A 22,901-nucleotide genomic window follows, 5' to 3' on the forward strand; every position below is an offset into this window, starting at 1 on the left:
GTCTCTTGCTGGGGTGTATTGTGGGATCCTCATGAGCCAAATTTGAATCCCTTTCACTGTCTCCTGTAAAACAAGATATTTTTCCATGTATGAAACTGCACAGACTGCTATAGGTTGAAATTATTGAATCACAACTCCGAAATTTGCACTCTGTGAAAGTTTGATATTGTGAGAGTGTCTGCCATTATAATTTTCCTATCCATATGTTGTGAAATATTTCTACTTGTCTAAATTTGTGGTTCCAAAGTTTATACAATTTTTTTAGAAATTACAAAGTTAGAATGCACCCTAGGTTATGCAAGTACTCAGAGACTAAAAACATTACAGACATGTTATTGATTTCGAACTGTCTAAGTCAGGTAGGATAGACATACATTGTACGTGTATTCAATGACAGCTTTTGCATAAAAAATTGCACATTTTCATCCTGAACATTTATTGGAACGTGCATGCCACTCAGCGCACATACATGCATTCTATGAGGCTGGAGCAGTGAGTAATTGCCGCCAGTGTTCTTGAAGCTTGATTCAAGGAGAGAACTCTCATTCTATACAAGTAACAACCTGACCCATATATCATGTTCGATTATGATCAATATCACCGACCTTCCACTTCAACATCCCAATTTAAAATGAGAGATGGTCGGGCGAAGAGCCAGAGAGCAGCTCGGCAGATAACCTTGCCGGGAAAGATTGACGTAGGAAAGGTAATAGCATGAATTCTTTACGTCTACGACTGGATGAATAAGCATAATTAAAGTCAGGCTCATAATTGCTTTATCTCTGGAGGTGTTCATATTGACTCACATTAGCAATGCCATCAGATTCATAATAACCGAATGGCTAGTTTCATAACTTGATTAGCTTCAAAATCAATATCTTTGTCAGGTCGTTTCCTTTCCTCCATGCAGTCCATAGCTCTACCCAAATCTCTTATTCTCCCTTTTCCACACCAATAAACCTTTTCTCCGTATCTAACCTCTATTTCCCATTTTGTCTTTTGTTTCTCCATTCATTGCGCAAGACCAAGAGTCAAACTTTATTACTACGTGTACATGTTGAGGTAGGGGACGAGATGTTATCTCCACACGACATCAAAGCACCCTCAGCAAGACTTCAATTTAAATGTATATAGAGTTCAATTAGGTGCAGATCTGCCTGAAGATGTAGGCCAATTAAGTGCACACATAAAATGACCAAAGGGAAAGTCTCATATTCAGAGAAAAGTCTGGTCGTGCTTCAGCACCAGATCTGGTTACCCAACAGTTGTTGAAAATTTGTTGTAAAAACTTAGGGCTTGTACTGTACATATAAGGCCTGTCATCATTAGCTTGAGTTTGCCAAATAACCTGCTATTTTAACTATCGCGATCGCAAATTAATCAGTTAATTTGCGTCTTCATCAGCGCACAGTTGTAATTAGCTGGATATTTGGTTGAGAAAATTTCCCTAGAAATGTTGGTCCTGTTTCCAAAATATTTGGGAAATAGCGGGCTAATTTGCGCCAGTCCTAGCTTGTTTGTGATGAGTGTATCGTCTGGTGAAGACGCAATTTCGAGCTTCGGGATAATATCCCGAGTCTGAAAATAGCGGGTTATTTGGCAAACTCGAGCTGATGAGGACAGGCCTTATTGTACGGTAAGTTTGCCTTTTGAATCTGAAGTGGTTTTTGAAGGAATGGTATTGTATTCAAAGTTCTATAAAATGTAGTTAATTGGTTTTGTACTGGTGTAGTCCTGTCTTTGAACACCATCCCTCATAGCCTGAAATGAAGTATTGAAGTATTTTATCTCCAGTTATCTCTCTAGACCCAGGTGTGTGGTAAATGTCTTGCTGGCATATGGAAATTCCTTGAATGCCTTAGATGCTCAATATGATAGTAAAACAAATACACTGGTATGAAAAGCAATTCAACTCTAGGAAGCTCTAAAAGAACTTTGCTGAAGAAAAAAAAACTAAGAAGATGTTATTAAAACATATTTTACAATATCAAAGGAGCTTCCACAAATAAATTAATAAATAACATTGATTTGTTTGTTAAAATCGTTTTTAGACTACAATACAGGTCTATTGGAAATACTGCAAGCATATACTACAGGTCTTCTAGTACTAAGCTGGAGCTAGTGATAGTAAATATGGTCTACATGTAACTTTTCTTTACAGCCTGTTATATGATGGACAGATACATTGTAAATTTCTTTGTGATACTGATAATTAAAGTGTACTCTCTTGTATTTAATATTATCTCATTTTCATCTCCTTGAACTTGCCTGTTTTATCTCCTCAGACTCCTGTTACAGTTATAACTATTTCAAGCTCCGTTATTTTTTTCTAGTCTGTTAGTCTACTTTTTTTTTTTTAAATATGAAAATGCCAAGAATATCATGTCTTCCAAATAGGCCAAGAGATTCCTTTGAATCTTTAATAAGAGCGAATTTGTGAAAATTTCCAATGAACACGTATTTGAGAAGCAGCACGCACTTGCGTACAACAATGTATCTGACAACAGGAACAGTATTTGCCTTGTAACATTAAACAAAATCTCCTTGTAGAGATTCTATGTAGGTGACATTTACAGTGTATTTAGTTTCTTTTAGAGCATCTTCACACATATTTACTTGGTGTTCGGGAGCAGGGAAGACCACTTCACAGTTGGCAAACTTCTAGATCTTATAGAAGAAAAAGGGTACATAGAATACAATGAAATGATTCATTTGTACAAGCTCATGAGAATGTAGTAGCAAAGGTCGCGCTTTGTTTACTGTTGTCCAGGTACCTATTCTTAGCCGGTGTGTGCGATGGACCTACTATGGGGTAATTGGGTAATCCTCAAACCTGAAAGACAGGTGTACAAATAAAAAGCCTAGTCCAGAAAATGTCTGCTGGATATGTTTCCATTTGTTGATACTGATTATTGACTTGACGCCTGTGGAAGGAGCGAACATGAGGCCAATAGGGAACCATAGTTACGCTGTCACAAATGAATGTTCAAATATTAACATACTAGTTCAACAGATGGAGCTGCACATTATTTATGCTCAGTTCTAGAGAAGTTCTAGAGAAATATCAAGGTGAAGTACAATAATCTATGCTTCTTTTAGAATATTGTGTACACTGTATGAAGCATTTCTGAGAGCTATTTACATGTATTTCATTATTCAGTGGCATTCCTTTTGTTTTTTGTTGTGTGTTTTTTAGAAGTACAGGACAAACTGTAAATTGAGCAAGCCTGCAAAATGTTATGAACTTTAAAATCCAGGAATCACAGGGATACATTAAAGATGAAAAAGATGTTCAATTGTTGACTAACAATATATTGAAGACATCCAATGTATTCTTTCTTTTTAGATTAAAAGAATAAACCTTTGTAAAAGCAACAATTTCTGATTGCTTCATGAAACATTGCCTTGTTTCAATTTGGCTTTACATTCTACAGGTATTAACCTGTGGTATTAACCTCTTGTGGCTTCCATCGACCCAAACAAGGGCATTGAGGCTGGTATACAAGTAGCCACTCCTTCATTCACCAAGGAACCAATGAAGCACAAAGAAAAGAGGAAAATAGAGAGAGAGAGGGAGAGCAGAGAGTAATCAATTCTCATTAAATATTCATAATGTGCTGACTGTCTCTCGTATCGCCAGTTTTCTGCACCTTCTATATTATCTCTGTGCAGACGTTTCTCGCAGGCTGTGAAGATGTCCTTGATAGAATGGTGGTAGAATAGGGCATGTATGCAGGCAGCTCAGGGAAAGTGAGAGAATAAACACCCATTAGCACTGGCTATTTTTCTTCTATTCGCGATCAAAATTAATAATGAGCTAATGAAAAGACAAAGGTTTGGAATATAAAAGTGTTAACGTCATTTACGCCTACGCAGGTACACTTGCAACAAGTGAGTTCTTGGAAATTTGTGTAAAAGAAAGAAGCAGTTATTGAACAGTTGTGAAATATGATTATAATGTGTGCATTGAGCTACAAAATTATATTACATGTATGCGTAATTACCTCTGAGTGATGATTCTTCTTTCTTTTACCATTTCTTCTTGAAAAATGCATGTCTGTCTACGTGTACATGCATCTTTAATAGATTACAGTCATTGTATTGATCATTGATTTTGAATACCAGTAGATATAGAGTACAAAGCCTGTAGTGGAGGGCACAGCTAAATATGTAAATATTTATCCCTTTGCAAATAGCAAATACAGTATTTTGGGGGTATCACTTTTTTTAAATAAATGAATATGAGCTTCATTATAATAACTGCCTTAATTCAATCAATAAAGTGCCACAATTATTCTTAACATACTGTATGTTATAAATAATTATGTGCACATATACTGTACAGCCACTTCCCAAATAAATATGTTGCATTCAGATTATTGCTATCTTATAATATTTCGTTTTCCATAATTAAACTTTAATTTCAAATAATGATTTACACTGGGTTCTTTGTTTACAACATGCAGGCCAGTAACAACTTTTGAGAATCAAGCTTGAGAAATACAACCCTTCAGGCCGAGTGCTTTCTGTCAAAACTCGTGCATGCGGAAACACGTCAAATCACGACAAGAGAACCGACATTTGCAAGGAAGGTTGATACATGTTCATCTCACTATACTGCAGCCATGAACTATCTATTACATATGAAGATGTAAATAAATCCTGCAAACAGCAAAAAGGCTTTCCAGCTTTCGGCAAGATTTAGAGCACTGTCAGAGAATTACCAGTCAACAAGCAGCCGAGAAATTAAACGAACTGTGAAGGGTGCATGAAATACTGGACTACTCTGGTTACATTTGGCCAGACTCCACGGCTTTAATTAAAACGATGAAGACCTAAAGCCGGAATGCCCGCAAGTTCGACATGACTATCTAAATGGGAAGTCGATTTGAGCAGTCAAACACAAAGGCCAAGACGATAAATCTCAACCTCCGCTGCTCTTTCTGTGATGGAAAGCAATTCTTGATCATTGTTAATAGACTCCCAAAGAGACTTTTAGCAAGAGTTACCATGGTGAATTATTTTCAAATGCAATTGACTATAAAATCATATGAAGTGTGTAAAAAAACAAGAAGTAAAGACAGCAACTTGGCTCTCATTACTTATTTCACATATACCCCAAAAACAATATATTTGCCTAAATTGTACTACCGTATTTGCCGGTGATAAGGCCGCACCCCCGATTTTGACATTAAAAAAAAAAACAACAACAACATTTAGTCGATTTCCGGGATTCGAACTCTTGTGTACAAATGTAGTTTGGGACCCGAAACCACTGCCTTAGACCGCTCGGCTATCCAGACTCTGATGTTTTCTTCTGCAGCTTTCTCTTATGTATTGCTTCTCTTGTGTATTGCGCCATATCTTTGCTCGCGTTAGCTGAGAAGATTGAGATTGCGCCATAGCTTTGCTTGCGCGAGCTGAGAAAATTGAGATTGCTTTAGCTATGGCAAAAACTTAAATCTAGCTCTACCAGTAGAGTTTGGTTGGTAAGTTATGAATTTTATTTACGAGATTGACATGTGTTATTCTAGACAGTTATTCTAGAAATGTCCATCACCTTTCATTGTTGTCCTACTGTATATGTACAAATTCCTGCTGTCTTTCATGGTTTCGCCGCAAAGGCCGCACCCCGACTTTTTTATATTTTCTCTTCCAAAAATACTGCGGCCTTTACGCCTGCAAATATGGTTTAAGAAGAATTACAGGTTCAATTTAACATCTCATTTTGGATGGCAGGTATGAAACAAGAGTTTTCCCCATATTTTTAGTAAGTATTTATCTTTCCCAAATTCATACTAAACAAAACATTTTCAAGATGTTCAAATTTTATTAAAGAGTTGACTTCTCACAAATGTAAGACTTTCTGATAAAGGTACATGTACATGGAAACCAGGTGGTCAAAATAGTGATGGGCAATGAGTGATCATGGATTTGATTAAATAAAATGATCTTTACCTTTATAGATGTAAACTTTGCACTAGATATTTTTAAAAATCCCTGTATCAATTTAAGGCTGTAACCTTTTTAAAACTAAAACTTGAGAAACCCTAGGTGATGTTTGATGCTTTAAAGCCCCTCCAAAGTGTTGGAACTTGGAAGTCCCACAAATTTGATGGCAAAATTTCACTTAAATTGTATCATGATGTGAAAGAGGATGTCATTTTGATTTAAGACATATTTCTGCAAGGATTTTCAAAAACAAATGTGTGTGAAGTCAAATATTGATGAAAGAATACAAAATATAGGTTTTCTGCCTACAACACAAAACCTAAATTATGTATTTTTTCATCAATATTTGTCTCCAAACTCATTTTTGGGGAAGAAGTGTGTCCTCTTTCACATTACATGTATATGATACGATTTAAGTGAAATTTTGCCATAAAATTTTTGGCGAAATAGGGGCTCTCAAACTTTAGAGAAACTTGAAATGATGATTTTGTATACACATGTATACTGGTAGCATGAGTGTAAAATTGATTCACTGAATTAGTGGATCATGTCATTAATTAAATGCATTCAAAGTAGCACGGAAAGCTTTATTCCCACATGACATCTTGTACATGTGAAAGACTCATTGCAACAGCATGACCAATATACTGGTATGTACAAATATTTTCACATCATTCGTTTCTTTTCTTTTTTTCACAGAAACTTGAATTTACTGTAAATGTGGAATGTAGAATTGTAATTAATTGCATTGCAGAATATATCATCATTCTCGCACTACTACTTAATGTTGACCTTCACCAAAAAACTTTCTGGAAATTTCTTCTTATTTTCTAATGATCTCATCAAAAATATTTTTCAGTATTAAATATTATCTTTTCTTCAGATTTGTATTGATGTTTCTAAGTATTATATAAACATGTTTGGTTTGGTTTGGTTTGGTTTTATTTTCTGTATAAAAAACATTTACATGTAACGTACATGTACAGACATAACTTTTATGAACATAAACAATATGAATGGATAGCTCTATTCAGACTTCAGAGCCATGATTAAAGTGTCTCGGTAACATTGTAGAAGGTTTATGAAAAAATTGCTAAATTTTTGTATAAAATGTTACTTATTATATTCCTTCTACTGTACTAACCCTCAGACATGCAAAAAATCCTGGAAAAATTCTCAAACCACAAAGATATCTATGGTTTTCTTTGAAGGTGTCACTGTGCAACACCCTCTAACAGTGATTAACAGTAAATTCCCCCAACCATTTTTGAATTTTCCCAACCGTTTTTCCATGAAAAAAAAGACATAAATGGGCTATTAAAAAATCTGTCAACACTTAAATGTCTGGAATGGTATGTAGAGCCAATTTATTGCTTTGTGACGATTTACATTCACCTAAAATGTAATTAAATTGTAATAATATAGTTGGGAGAATTAAGGAATCAATCAGATCAATTTTTCCCAATTTGTATCATTAAAGGTACTATGTCCCTTTTGCAGCCAACCTCAAATTCTGTAGAACTTTGCAGGAATTATGAATATGTCATGTGTGTCCTATCTGTGAAATTTAAACGTTAGCAGTGTCCTCATATTCAAATTATGCAAGGAAATCCGTTTACTTGCTAGACTTCACTGTCAGACACTATTGAGTGACTGACTGGATTTTTTCCTTCTTTGGTAATAACATACATGAAAAGAGTTGTAAAGGGTACATGAGCATTTGTTTACATCAATAACCCACTTCTTGTGATGGCCAAGATTAAACTGATTGAATCTTTGCGCAGCATAAAACGTATGACCATTGGGTACAATTGTCTGAAAATCAAGACTATTACTTTTGGGCTCTATAGCCCTAAAGTCGATTTGACAACTAATAGTCATTATTTTCCCACTTGAAGACATTTTCAAGCCCCACCTTTTTTTAGGGAAGTTCTATATATATTATGATCCTTCAAATGCAGTCGGAATTTAACTTTTTCATTTTTTTTTGCCTGCAAATGGGACATAGTACCTTTAAAGGTAATACAAAGTTTTGGGAAATTTTGAAAATTGGGTGGATAGTAATTCTTTACAATTTTGATATATTTGGATGCCCCTGTGGATGTACATGTATTATAATCACTAAAAAAAATAGCCCGTAAAACACTTCTGCTTTCGAGAAAAATTGAATATAAAAATTTACTGGTGCTCCCGGTAAATTTTGATGAATTTCAAATAGCGCCTACGGCCATACTATGGTAGTTGCGACCATGCAAATCTCAGAATATGCAGTTGTGATATATCATTTCTAAATGGGAATAGCCAATAGGTCGATTTTAGTCAAGAAACAATGTATTATAGTTAATATATTGACCTTGAGAGGGAGATATACAACATAAAGAGATTATTATTTACAATTTCATAACTCTAGACTCGATTTCAACTGGGACAACGATCACTGAATATTGTAGGATCGCATATGCTTCCAATATGTTCCTTTGAACCAAATTCATGACCCCTTACCAAATCTTTGTATTAATACCTTTAATAATAATGGTCTGTTTTCACTCAATTTTTCAGATTATCTTTAATTGTACATCTAGCATTGAAGTCACTACCTTAGCACCACTATCTCTTATCTGAACAATGTTGCCAAATGTAATGGTTTTGTTCTTCCAAGAGGTCCAGTGATGTACGGTATTTGCCGGCGTAAAGGCCGCAGTATTTTTGGAAAAGAAAATATCAAAAAGTCGGGTGCGGCCTTCACGGCGAAAGAGTAAAAAAAAAAATTTTTTAAAAAGTCAAAACCAGCACGAATTTGCACATATGGGACTGGGAACGGTAAAATAACTATATCACTATGGTACAGGACATTTCTTACCGACAATTTTATCTTGCATTGTTGACATGAAGACAAAAAAAAACGTCCTAACACAACATTTGCCGATAGATCTTGATCTACATGTAAGTTCGTGCCAATGCATTGCAAAAGTAAAGGAAGGGACCGTTTAACGGAGCTGACGTGAACATCCATCCGAAGCCGCCATTTTGTTTTCCATTTCATGCAGTTTCGCATTACACTGTACATTGTGGTAAGGGTATATATCGAACACCAAATCTGCCCGCGATCACTTTTTGAGCTAAACTTCCGGTAAATTATAAGAATATTGATGAATTTGGGAGAGCGGCGGCCGCTGGCATAGTACTGTCGGTAAAAATGTTTCCCAACTCAAGCACTGTCAAACTCACCACTCAGAAACTGGGACCAAATGTCCGGATTTCTGTTTGTACTCTGAGGAAAATGGATTATTCTGCCATCTTTGGTTTTTAAAACAGCATTGTTTAATGTTATTAAATAATCAGCGCCTTCAACTGCAACTCGAGGTAAAATTGCATGCGTTTTCGGAGACGGACATGGGATAGTACTGCTAGTGGTATGGTGGTGGCAAAAAAAATTAATAAAAAAATAAACAAAATAAAAAAAATTATTTAAAAACATGGCGTCCGAATATTCAAGTATTGGCTTGTGACCCTGGGAGTGTACTCGGGTACCTCATTACACTGTTGTGCACAGCCTTATTTCAAATGCCATTGGAATTTAACCTTTTCTTTTTTTTGGGCCTGCAAATGGGACATACAGTAGTACCTTTAAACGTATAATCCAAACATGTTGTACATTGCAAACTGTAGGCGTCATCCATTTGGTATTTTACATACTGTAAATTTTAAGATGAAATTTCAGGGTAAAATCTTGGATGTTCTTACCCTTGATATAAGAAACATCCATTAAGATGAAGAGACCAAAATAAAGGTACAAATGTACACAAAAATTCTGCACATTTACATGTACATTTGTACATGTACATTATTAAAAAATATAATCAAAGCAAATGGTTTTCCAAGTACATGAAAAAGAATACAATTTTTTTAACTGTGTCTTTGGCACTCTGTAGTCTGTACCAGTTTCCCTTAACCAATGAATGTTTTAAAAAGTAAAATTGCACAAAAGATATATTGAAAGTTGAAAAATGTCGCCAACATAGATCTCAGGACCATCACAAAACATACACACGGCTTGACACTAAGAAGGATCCCTAAAATGGAGGAAAAAAATTCAAACAGAGAACTTGACACAGATTTTGGAATTAGGATTTTATGGAGTCCTGGTTTACTGGAATTATTTGTAGTCTTTGAAGATATGTCACAAAATCATTTCAAAATGTGAAAGTGACAAGAACACAAAAAAGGATCAGGTAAAATATTTCTCCACAAAATATACTTTCATAATGGGTGGTCATCAAAAACTTGTTTTGCACAAGTTTGCCAAACATAAAATGATAATCACTTACATTAAAGAAAACTCTTCAGATTGTTTTTACCGGTAAAGAATCTTAAAACGTTCATCTCCAAACACCTTTAAGAATCATGACAATAATAGGAAGAATTTAATAGATTCTTTACCTGAGTTGGAGCACTGTTTATTTGCACTCTGCCTTTGCCTGTGGTCTTCTGTCCAGCTCCATCTTCCTTATCCTCTCCAGCCCTTGCATCTCTCACTTCTTCCCATGGTAGTTTGGAGCGACCTCTCCCTGCACTCAGAAACCTTTTAGGAGGTTGTGAATCAGGGTTGGCAGCATTACTCATGGGTGGTTTAGCTCTTGTAGGTGATGGTTGGGAAAGCTCTATCCCAGGATCAGTGAAGGCTCTTTCTTTTGCACTTGAGTTTCTTGTAGCTTTCAAAATCCATTCAGTATCATAACCAGCTGATGATGCTGTTCTGCCTGCAGCTGCTGCTGACGATGGTGTCTGAGATGCATACTCCACTAAACCATTCTCATTTAATCTGGGTAGCTGTCTCCTTGCCAGTCTTGCTTGAACTGCCTTCATGACTCCTTCTTCTTCTGTTTTCATTTCAATCTGATCTACAGCATCAATGAGAGGACCTATTCTAGTTGGTCCCATTGCTTGAGCCAGGGCAGCAAACAGTTCTAGCGTTGCTTGCCTTACCCTTCTCTTCTGATCATTTAGACATTGTGACAGTGTTCGGCAAATGACTGGCAGGTCAAAGTCATAACTAGGAAATGTCAGAAGAGCTGCAATCACAATGTTCAAAGCTTCCTCTCGTACTCCAGATTTCCGCTGGTTCTTCAACTCTGATACTACATGAACTACAGGTTTGGGTCCTACACTTTGCATAAGCTGCATCATCACCTTCATGTTTGCTTGTCTAATAACTGTCTTGTTGTCTCCTAAGCGCTTTGAAAGAGCATTTACTATGTGTCGAACGAATGGTTTAATGTTTTGGTTGAACTTGAGAACCAGTTCTTGAAATATTTCCAAGGTGTGCAAGCTAACTTTGAAATTGGAGTCATCAAGTAAGTTGCACAGGAAACTGATGAAATTGATCATGTGAGGTGTAAGCTGTGATATGTCCTTGAGTTCCACAACTATTTCTTTGAGCTCCTGTACCCCAGATGCTCTCTCAGTCCAGTGTTCTTGGTCTGACAATTGATCAAGCACATCTTGTGGTACAATTCCAAACTGTTTTTCAACATTTGGCTTAGGCCTCGATCTACGCTCGTCACCTGGGACAGTTTTAGGTTCCGTTGTTCGGTTGGAATTCCAATCTAGAGATCCTGAGGTTGAATATCCTTCTGAGGGGATTCTTGGGCTAGGATCAGGTCTCCCTGTTCTTTTGCAATAACCACTTTTGATTCTTGCTGGCAAGCTGTCTATGTACGAGTTAAATGATGCTTCCCCAACCAAAGAACAGATTCTGTCCAAAGATACGCCTGCAGTTACCATCAAATCAGTATCATCGGTGAACTTTCTAGCCAATGCACGAGTAACAATTGACAAGTCAGTGTTTGCAAATTCCCCTGTCAGAAGAACAGGAATTGAAACTGCTGTTTCGGCTCTGATTTTGGGGTCTTCATTTTCTAACCCATACTTCACAATTGAGTTGAAGATTTGCTCAATGTTAGTTGTATGCTTCATGTACATATGCAGCGTCTGAACAGCAGCCTTCCGTATTGATACCTTTGCATCACTAAAGCTTGATATCAGATCAAGCATGATGAGCATCATGCAGGCATCAAGCTCCTGCTTGAGAATTGGAACCAAGTCCATGATAAATTGAATGCACTTGAGTCGCACATTCTTTTCCTGGTCTCGCATAACAAGTGCAAGACCCTTGAAAAGTGTACGAGGATTTTTAAATGGAGCTTTACCTCCATTCCTCCTGACTTTAGAAACAAGTTCATCAAGAATATATTCCCTATGCTGGACATAACTGCTGTCTTGCAACTGTCTGAAAAGGTCATCATCATCATCCATTTCTCGCTCATCACGCTCACCGGACTCGTCCGCATCGCTCCCATTCATTACCGTGCGGTGCTCACCTTGCCCGAAGTTGTATACAGGCAACTTGGCAACCGTTCCGGCCATCGAAGCAGTAGACAAATTGCATTAATTTTCGTTTTCTCATGTAATACTCATGATAACATATATATCAAACGATCGATAAATACTTTCGATTCCACTACATAGTGCTTTGAGACCTGCTGAGCCTTGGCTGGAACGAAAACTTGGGTAGTGGCGGCGTCTTGCAGACCGTAAACATTCGGAAATTTACATGGCAATCGAAAAATGGCGATGAATAGTGGTTAATCACGTGACTCAATATTATAATACTCTTACCAAGAGATGGCGCTGTGTTTTTCTTCTGTTTCTTCTCTATGTAGAGCTTTTCGTGGCTGGGAAAATTTAGAGATTAAAAACTTTATAGACCTACTAACAAAAATAAAAAAATCACAACTTTTTTTAATAATAATAATAAAAGCTCACATTTATAATGCGCCTAATACTTTGTTTCTAGGTGCAGTACATATTATGACTTGAGATTATTTTACACCTGTTTTTGAAGAAGAAAAGAAGAAGCAACTTTAAAATACCCCACCATAAAGATTATAAATATAAAACTTATAGATTATGACTAATTTGTAGACCTTAGTTTAAAAGCGTATCTGCACTAGTTTGGCCATCAGGAGGGATTAGCCCTCCCTTCGTGGTCACTAACAGGTGGTTATCTCATCAAATTAGCTCTCAATTAACATATGAAAAAGGGGATCATGGGGGACCAACAGGTACCGCTTAGGCATTGTTTGCTAAATAGAGGGCGCAAGTAGCTACAAGTAGTGTTCAAACTATGAACATCTACCAATTATGTTTCCATCATCGAAATCATGCAGTGCATGATTTGTCCCTACTAGATTGTCCCTGTTTGTCAGCATCACTACTATTTGCCATCCTTGCAATGAATAATTCCATTTTCAAAATGGATAAAATTGATATCGAAGTAGACAGAACTTCCCGTCTGGTATGAGGAATTCTTTCCTGAAACTTTTATTTTTAACCTTCCCATGTAGAGGCTGTCAGGTGAGCCAAGTACGCCTATGGTTTCAGTGAAACAACAATACAAGAGACTGAAGCTATTGGTCCAATATCAAAGAAATATCTTATTAATTGAGTAAAAAATTGAAGGTATTTGAATTGAATTTAATTTAATTGAATGCTTTGGGGCAAAACAGATGAGGTCAGTATGTAAAAATGAGAAGAAAAAAAATAAATTTGTATTTCTGTGTTTTTCGGAGTGTGTTTTTAAAAACTGCATAACTTAAAAATGAAAATGAATTTTCCAACAAACATTATATTTTGTGGAGAAATAATGATTTTTTTTTCTTTTATTAAATATTTTCAACATCCAGTCTGTATGAAATTTCATCATAGCTTTCAATATCAAATATTATACAAATATACATTGCCTTGAGAGGTTCTGGTTAAAACTATGGGCAAGAGGTGACTCCAATAGTACTATTTGCTGAGGGGTGCAGCAAGGTCATGATTATAAACAAGCATAAGTATAATTTTCAACTCCCAAATAGTAAACCAAAATAGTACTCTCATATAGTATTTTCTAAAAATAGGTCAAATATTTCTGGTCATGTGACGAGCTCTCAACCAATCAAAAGCCAACAAATTTTTGATGCAGGATATAATATTATCTATATAAGGCTTCCAAGTGGTACAATAAATAAAATAGCGCAGTACCCGGATGACAGATCAATAACGTTTTCGTACTGCTCTGTCATCCAGGAACTTCAACTGCTGATACAACCGGTCACTGTACCCAATGTGCAAAACACATTTACAGAGGTATGTCATATTTGTTATTTCGCTAGTCAGCCTAAAATAGATAATAATAGAATTGTATGGCTTTGTTTTTGTGTCATACAAGAATATATAAGTACTGTTTATTTGAAGTATTGAATGTTAATACTTTAATATGACAATTAAAAGAGAAGCGTATAACACATCAGTCAACAACATCATTGAACAGAAACAATTTGCATTTAGTTAATAGAAAATTTATTAGAAATATATGATACAGTAATAAAACATATTTCAATAGAAGTAGCAAATAGTAACCTGTAATTTAACTAGTTACAGTGGACACATCCACTTTACATGTAATTGTGCTTTCAGCAAGGTCATGATTATAAACAAGCATAAGTACCATTATTAAGCAGTTCTCAATAAGTACAATTGATAGCGTATTTGATGAAGGAACACACCTTTCCTCTCAAGCATAAAACAATAAAAATCAAGTTCTACAGCCAATGTACATCATTGTGTGGTATCTTCATCTCCGGGTACCTTTTGAAATAAAACCAAGATCTCAATACAAAGGGACTCATAGCTGAACAGTAAAGTTGCAATATGTGTAGATAATTATGGTAAGCTTCCACAAAGTGATTTTCTTTAAGCACATGTACTACAAGAAAACAACAATAAGTACAAAAAATGAATGTAAACAAAACCTTATGTTATTAGATAAACCTTTCAAAACCACACCTATGTAAACCTTTTTCCAAGCTTTTAAAACAAATAAGAATTTGTATTCGTATATGGGGATACCACTTGTAATTATCTGATGAATAATAGTAATTTTGCTATTCTTCTCATACATATATCACAAAACATTCTCTTTAAAGAACATCTTGAGATTTTAGTAGAAAAAAATATCACTTTTATTTTCACTTCACAGCAAAAAAAAAATTATACTTGATCAATCCTTTTTATCTTTGTAATAAGTTTGAATTGTTTGAAGGCAAGAGTCACTTTAAATACCTATCTCTTTTACATTAATATTAATGTATTTTTCAAATCAGCAAAGTTGTGGGGGGATGTATCTCTTGAATTCTTCATTGCTTTAAAGTCTTAAAATTTGTAGTAATCTAATACAAAGTACAATGCTTTATGTGCATGCACAGTTGTATAGGTATACAATAGATTTTTTACAATTTAAGGGCTGGATACAGGCCATATTCACCTAAGAAATTAGATAGTTTTATTAGAAAATATTAATCTGTCCATAGATAATTCCCGCCAGAAAAAGGAACATGAGATTTTCAAGCTGTTAAAATTGCACACACATCGAAATTATATACTCTTAACCCTCTAAATCTTTACTTACAAGTTATTCAATATTCATGTATAATTGGCATGTACTGGGTAAAGTTATAATGACATGAAGCAGAAAGGCATCTTTCAATACAAAATACAAAATATTTTTTCCATGATCTTTGCTCTTCGAATATGGGAATATTACTCACTTGAAATAGAAGAAAATATTGATGATATGAACAGGTTGGTTTTGGAGTAGCCATTTTGTTTAAAGACCTACTGTAGATAATATCAATGTTTCTACATGAATTGCAATTTGCATAATTCCTTACTAATGTCATAAAATTCAGCCACAATGGCAACCGTGTATCAGTTTATTAACTTCAGTGGCCCAAAGTAGTACATTTATTATGAGTTAGTAAATATCTAGGATAATATCAATGTTTCAACATGAATTGAAATTTGCATAATTCTTTACTATTGTCATAAAATTCAGCCACAATGGCAACCGTGCATCAATTTATTAACTTCAGTGGCCCAAAGTAGTACATTTATTATGAGTTAGTAAATACCTAGGATAACTATCAATCATGCACACCAAGTATGAATAATATTATATACATGTATCAAAGTGTGTTTAGATCTACAACTAAAATTAAAAGTTTAAATTGTTAAACTTGCCTTCAAGTATCATCAGCCATGTCTTAAGTACTGGCGGGTGTGAACACATGTTAAATAATCTAAAGTACTCTGCCATACAATTATAGTCTTTCATGTACATATATATATCACATAATGCAATAAGTGTTACTGTTTGAATCTAACTGGGTAAAAAGTAGGACTTTAGGTAATATGTAATAACATGCATTCATCCCTAAATAACAAACAAACAAAACAACAACAAAAAATTGCAAACAAATTACAAAAGGAACATTCAAAGTCCATAAACAGGGCAAGACTAAATAATATATATATTCTTCCTATGTGTACATGATATATTATTTCCAAGGTACCGGTAATAGAGATACCACTAAATTGGACTTATCTACATATTCAGCCTGAAAAGTTTTGAAATATGAAGGTACACACATTTCTAACTATGAATGAAGCCTGCCTTTCAGTCCTATTTTCTGTCTAATACTTTAAATATCGCTCACCTTTTTTTCATATTTTGATGTAACAAATGTGCACAAAAGAATTTGCAGAAATTAAGACATGTATTTCATTATACTTTCATAGGTTTCTTAGATCTCAAAGAATTACTTTAAGACTTCTCTTGTAATACAAATCAGTGGTTGAAATTGTTTTCAACTGACAACAACATTTTCCAAAAATTTAATGACAATACAGCATAAAAAAATAGAACACCTTTTGAGTAGAAAAATTACAAAATTATGACTACAAAAAAAATACAAATTTTGCAAAACAGTATAAAAGAAAAAAAAGCATATCAAGTGCATATCATGCCTTCTTCAATATTTCAGACTTGCTAAAACTTTGTTCATACATGTGGGAATTCCTCAATAAACAAAAAAGGCTCCCATCCCATGGCAAAATGTAAACCATTTTAAATAGAAAAAGAATGGAAAATGGTGGTTTTTAAAAAAAAATTAAAAAACAGCTGCGAGCAACAGCATACTTGTCTATTTGTGCCTAACAAGATACAGATAGTATGAAATGCACTATGCTTTAAATATTAAAAGTAATTTTATTTCGTTTATTTTTCTTTAGGCAGTCTTTTCAGAGCTATTTTTTCTTATTAAGCAGTTTAATAATCAAGTGTGAACAAGGCTTGAGCATAGCGAGTTTTAACACAACAATGATCTATTACCAAAAAGGTACATATAGCTACAGTCAGATTTTGCACCATTATAAAATCCCTGATAGTACCACTATGATATCACAACAGTAATGTCATCTATTCTGGTGGAGTATAAACCTTTAAAGATCAAATGAGTGCAACAGATATCTAGAGGTTATTTATGATATCACAACAGTAATGTCATCTATTCTGGTAGAGTATAAACTTCCATAGATCAAATGAGTGCAACAGATATCTAGAGGTTTTTACAGTCACTGATTTCCTTGTTCCTGTATTGTGCATAACATTTTCTAATAAAAGTTGAAAATACACAAGCACAAAATTAAAAGATATTTACCAGATACACACCTGCAATATCTGTTTTGTGTTTGATTTTTTATAATGCGTAACTGGCATGTTAACATGTTTAGAATCTACTTCATAGTTTGATATTTTGAAATGCAACAAAAATGCAATATATATTTTAGTACTAAAACGTTTTACAAAATTGAGTTCAACCTTACAAAAACAAGTCAGATTTAAGAAAACTGGATACACCCTATATTACCTGAAGTTTAATGTGATTCAAAAGGTGATGGAAACTGAGTATTCTTAAAGCCTCTCTTAAAAATTCAAAGCACTTCAATGGTTACAGAAAACAAACCTCTGTGGGAGGGAGTTGAGCTGAAAGGCATTACACATCTGGTTGTTCATAGTGACCCAATAGCCTTTGTCTTTCTCTTGTAAGACTGTGTAGGATGTTCTCTTGCTTGTGAAGCTTGCAGATTTTGATGAGCGAGAAGATGAGGAGGATGGTGTACAGTATCCATGATGTCCACAAACCAAACTGAGGAATAGAAATGAAAATCAAGCCCTCTAGTTAGTGGCATATCAATACAAGACAAATATAACACCTACCGGTATATTCTTTATGTGAAGTCACAGAATTACATACAACTTCTGATTGGAGCCATAAGGGCATTAACTCTAATAACTGTTTGTAAAATGACAAGTTAATACCTTTCTGGCTCTAAACAGACTTACTAACGACATGTTGTTGTTTTCCCTAGACTTTTGTATGGTGCACAGTGCAATGTCACAGAATTACAGTTTTCCCTTATATTTTGGCACAGTATGCATGTAGGCAGATTAGTGCACTGTTCTTACCATGTAACATAATCAGTAGGGTTTGGGTACAAATCTGCTATACTATTATTTATTTATTTTTTTTATTTATTTTTTATAGAAGGCTGAATGGAAAGTTGGAATAGTTCTACTCAAAGTTTGCCATGTAATGCATGTTCAACTTTTAGAAAAAAAAAAAAACAGTCTGAATATAAAACATTTAAAGGTAAAGACCAGTATTGGAAATGCCCCAATTTAAAAAAATGAAATGGAAGCTCTCATTACCAATCATGTGAAAGAATATGTTTTGACTAATAGATGATGATAACAAATTTGCCGGGAAACCGCCTACTAATTCATATATTTGGTAAATTTGTTTCTCTCATGGTCTGTGAGAGATATAGGGTAGTCCCATATACATCTTTCTGTGTATAGTGCTTGTAACTTTACGAAAATTGGGCCAAATTTCTTATCATTTTGATGATTCCAGAACCTTGCAGATGCTAGATGCTAGATGATCAACCTTTTCTGATCGATTCCACAACGTTTCTTTCACAATGCAATCGCATGACTATAACTGGTCTTTACCTTTAAACAGAACTAAATTGTGCGTGGATTGTGCTCTATTCTCTGTGATGAGGACTTTTGTTACAAAATATTAAAATTACCGGTCAAAAAAATCAGAATGGTAATTGAAGTGTACCTATCACCGAAATATGTTTTGCTCTTGATGGAAGAGGTACCATGTTACTATACTATATTCAAAATATGGGTTTCATATATAAAATTACAAAGAGATATCGCAGTTTTAATATACTCTCAGTCAACAGAAAAATGACTTGTTGAGTAGACTAGGAACCCAAGTCAGACTTGAGCTCAGTATGCATCTTTCTATATTATCCTTAATTTTTTCATACTCTTTTATTTCTGAGAATGTCTCTTTTTTTCCCCATTTTTTTTTGGGATGATTCTATACATTCTAACTAAACATCGTTTTTTATTGTGTTTTTTCTGGTACACTTTAATATTCTTGAGAGGAATTAATTCATTTGACTTGCCTGACAGGTTATTATGATTTTTATACAGAGGATCCCTGGTATCTGTTAGAATTCCCTGGCATGACTGTTGTTTAAAAAAGCATCTTAAGAAAACTGTCACAGCAAGTGCAAGATGCTATAAAATCACTAATAGAAATATGAAATAAAATTCAAATAACAATGGATAATATAAATGATTTGTTTTTTCTTTTTTGAAAGCTTACCTGCGCTATACCCCAGTCAATGTTGAATCCTTCTGGGCTTATATTTCCATCAGCGAAGAACTCATTGGCATATCCTGCAAATTCACAGCTGTAAGAAAAGGAAAAGGCAAATTCTCTTATGACTGAATTTAACATTAAATAACCTGATAACTAGAACTGTTCCACATGGAAGACTCATGGATGCCACACATGCAGCACTCTGGTATCCATGTTATGGGAAAGGGGGAAATTAAAAAATCTTAGGTATGGAGCTAAAAGATTTTAATGTCGGGCTGAATGTAGGCTTCAGGGAGAAACACATGTGGTCTTTATAGGCAGCCTAAGATAACACATCCTGGAGTCTATGCAAAATATGAGCCTGAGCCCTGAGGTATATCAAAATCAAATAGGATCTGATGGGTTTATCTTTATCATTGCAAGTGGATCCCAATGCAATATGAAAACAACAAAGCTGAAAATTCTTTTTTTTCTTCTTTTTTTTCCATCATCCTAAAAAAAGATAAAAAGATTGAGTCGTCAAAAAAAAAAAATCTTCAACTACTCACCTTTCACCAGCTTTCTGAATAGCTGCACACCACACTTTGTATCCGTCTGTGACAGTGATGGCAGAAGCCAGCAGCATGATGTTCATCAGAAGGTTCACCAATAAAGTAATACAGGTCATCAGGAAAGAGCTGATAAGAAATTAGAGAGAATTTTTTTTGACAAGGTGTCACTTTCCATTATGATTTATGCCAGAGTTATTTGGTCAACCTTTTCTGTCCTTTATGATAGATATGTCTTCAAAAGTTCAAATGTATTTTTCTGATTTGCATTTTGATTGGCAAATAGAATAATAAATATAAATATGAATAATAATATATATAAATAATAACAAATATGAAATAGATCGTGCCCACTACTCTGTCTTTAAAAGTATTTCCATACTGAAGAAACAAATTTGTGGACATGTTCATTGATCATACACAAACTAGTAAGACCATTTTTTCATCCATTATTCCATTATTATTATTATTTAGAATGAATTCATTTACCCTTGGTACAAACTGAATGAACTGGTCTTGCAGTGTTCCATGGGGAATAGAGTAAGGTGAACAAAAGCAAATTTTCAAGTATGTGTGCATCTAGACATTTTCATTATCCACGGCATTGGCAAGAGCCTTGTTAGGGGAATGTACCATGGTATCATTGTTCTGAAGTTCCCTGTGCTTGGAATGAGGACCTAGAGAGTGTTATGCACTAATTTGAATCTTGGGTAGCCGGACCCAAGACCCCAAGAGAGGACATTCTTATCAACAGGTTTTACCTGTCAGTGCCATTGATTGCGTGTATTGAAAGACGAATACTCTGCCAGAGAGAGATCCCCATCAGCTGAATTCCAACAAAGATAGCGAACCCACACTGGCTTCCTAGAGACCACTGATTCACCACATATCGACCTCCAATGGTTTTATTCAGGTAGCCAGTCGAGAATAGGATACAGTGATCATCAAAGTGCTGCTGGCTGACTGCGATGGGTGGAAAAGTGAAGAGAGAGAAGATGGCACCGAAGATGTAACCAATGATCTGGGAGAGGAGGAGGATATTACCAAGGCCCATGGTCGGTCAGCAATTGAGTTTTTCAATAGCAACAAACGACTCCTGTCTCCTGCAGGCTGAAGAGAGGAGGCTCCTCAGAAAAGTCCTAGGGAATCAAGCAAAGAGAAGAGAATCATTTCATTTTTTAATTTTTTTTTAAGAAATCTAATTTTTAAGGGGAGGAGTACTAGATCTATTGACTTATCTGGCTGGCATCAAATTCACTTGACCTCTTCTCTTCCATAGCTTTTACCATCAACTGTTACACAGAACATTTAAATAGTAAAACTTTTGGCTGTAATTCTTAATTTGATTATTGACATTGTAAGTTTGTAACCGTTTACACAATGCATGCAAAGTATTTCTGTTTCAAGTCTCAAGTAGGAAAAGTCTGAGACGCGAGTTTGTTTTGAGACTATTTTGTTGATTCACATTTCACAAAAAATTGACATGTCAAGGCATGCATGTAATCATTATCATACAGTCTAGAATAATCATAACATAATGCAACAATCAATTTACCTCTGATATATATTACTTAACGTCCAGCCCAAACGTCAGCTCAACAGCACTTTTAACACTAATCATCTGATTAATGTTTACAGTGGTTTGATATATGGCACGTCAATCGTCAGCGTAGCTAGGTCACATACGTACACCTGTACTGTGCCTGTACTGTAGCTGCACAGTGTACATGTACTGCAATTTCCCCGGCCCAGTCCAGATCCAACGAACTCAAACCAAGGATTTCGATGGCCCAGTCATGTGATCACGCCTACCTGAAATATGCTAAAGTTATCTACTATCTTCGACCGCACGACGGGTTGATACCACGTAGTTTATTTTAGGTGAACTGATCAAATTGTGGCTAATTTTCTAATTAAATATACTTAAAACGTTTTAAAATATTTATTTAATAACTGTATATTAAAAAATAAATCTTTAATTTGATTTAAAAATTACTTTTTGATATTATTTATATATATAATATTTAAAAATAAAAATGAATTACTTTACTTTTAAATTGGCAATGCCTCCATCTCATGATACCGATGGGAGTGTAAAATTCAGTGGTCTGAGTTATTTTGTAGGTGGAAAAGAAAGGGGTGTGTGCATAAATATGCGTCCTTGGATGCGATGCATGGGATGCGGTTTGTGTACGGATATTGGGGATGGTGTTACAAACATATCTGATTTTAATTTTTTTTTTAAAACAGCCATAGATATGTAATTCAAAATTACCATATAAATAAATATAAGCCACTCCTTGAAGGTTTATCTGGCCATTTCCTCTAATTTCAAAACTTTATCTGCCAATTATGTTATGATGATCAGTAATTATGCTGACTGCTGAGTAAATGCGTTTTAGGTGAATACATCATATTTTATTATAAAAAATTTGTACAGAATATAGTTGGTTATTATTATTAGTTGAGTGGTGGATCAGTTCAGGATCCGCCGCGTATCCGATTTAGTTTCTTTGTTTTTTTGTTTTTTTTTCTTTTTGTTGTTGAAAGATGGAGAAAAAATGTCTGATCTTATCTTATCTTTCTTGCTTTAAACAAAAAGTCAATTTCTTTATTTCTTTCATGTTTTATTTACCTGATTAAAAAAAAAAAAAAAAAATCATCTATCAATCTATCTCATTTATTGCGCCGGAAGCAGTTGGGGGGCAAACGTTCCAGGAGGCTCACCTTCGCAGTGGCGTAATGAGCAAAAACGTATACGAAAGAGAGATAT

At 34.8% G+C, this 22,901-nt stretch overlaps 2 protein-coding genes across 3 annotated transcripts in view; both read right to left on the minus strand.

Moving 5' to 3' along the window:
- LOC580217 (TOG array regulator of axonemal microtubules protein 1) overlaps positions 1-12,603 on the minus strand; it is a 55,308-nt gene extending 42,705 nt beyond the window's left edge. Inside the window, exon 1 of one of the 2 annotated variants that reach the window (XM_030999675.1) lies at positions 10,393-12,603. In XM_030999675.1, the coding sequence (XP_030855535.1) occupies positions 10,393-12,378 (1,986 nt within the window). In that variant the 5' untranslated portion in view covers positions 12,379-12,603. The remainder of the gene's footprint in view (positions 1-10,392) is intronic. The other variant, XM_030999676.1, reaches the window with a different exon arrangement.
- A 1,738-nt stretch (positions 12,604-14,341) lies between these two features.
- On the minus strand, positions 14,342-21,932 carry LOC105443575 (transmembrane protein 179). Its single transcript, XM_030999237.1, has 5 exons — positions 21,684-21,932; positions 20,890-21,267; positions 20,129-20,257; positions 19,584-19,671; positions 14,342-18,044 (listed from the first exon to the last, which is right to left on the minus strand). The coding sequence occupies exons 2-5, from the start codon at positions 21,180-21,182 to the stop codon at positions 17,892-17,894; spliced, it is 663 nt and encodes a 220-aa protein (XP_030855097.1). The 5' UTR covers positions 21,183-21,267; positions 21,684-21,932; the 3' UTR covers positions 14,342-17,891.
- Between the last annotated feature and the right edge of the window lie 969 nt (positions 21,933-22,901).

Source organism: Strongylocentrotus purpuratus, unplaced genomic scaffold (assembly GCF_000002235.5).
Source record: "Strongylocentrotus purpuratus isolate Spur 01 unplaced genomic scaffold, Spur_5.0 spur5_scaffold_5, whole genome shotgun sequence".
NCBI lineage: Eukaryota > Metazoa > Echinodermata > Echinoidea > Camarodonta > Strongylocentrotidae > Strongylocentrotus > Strongylocentrotus purpuratus.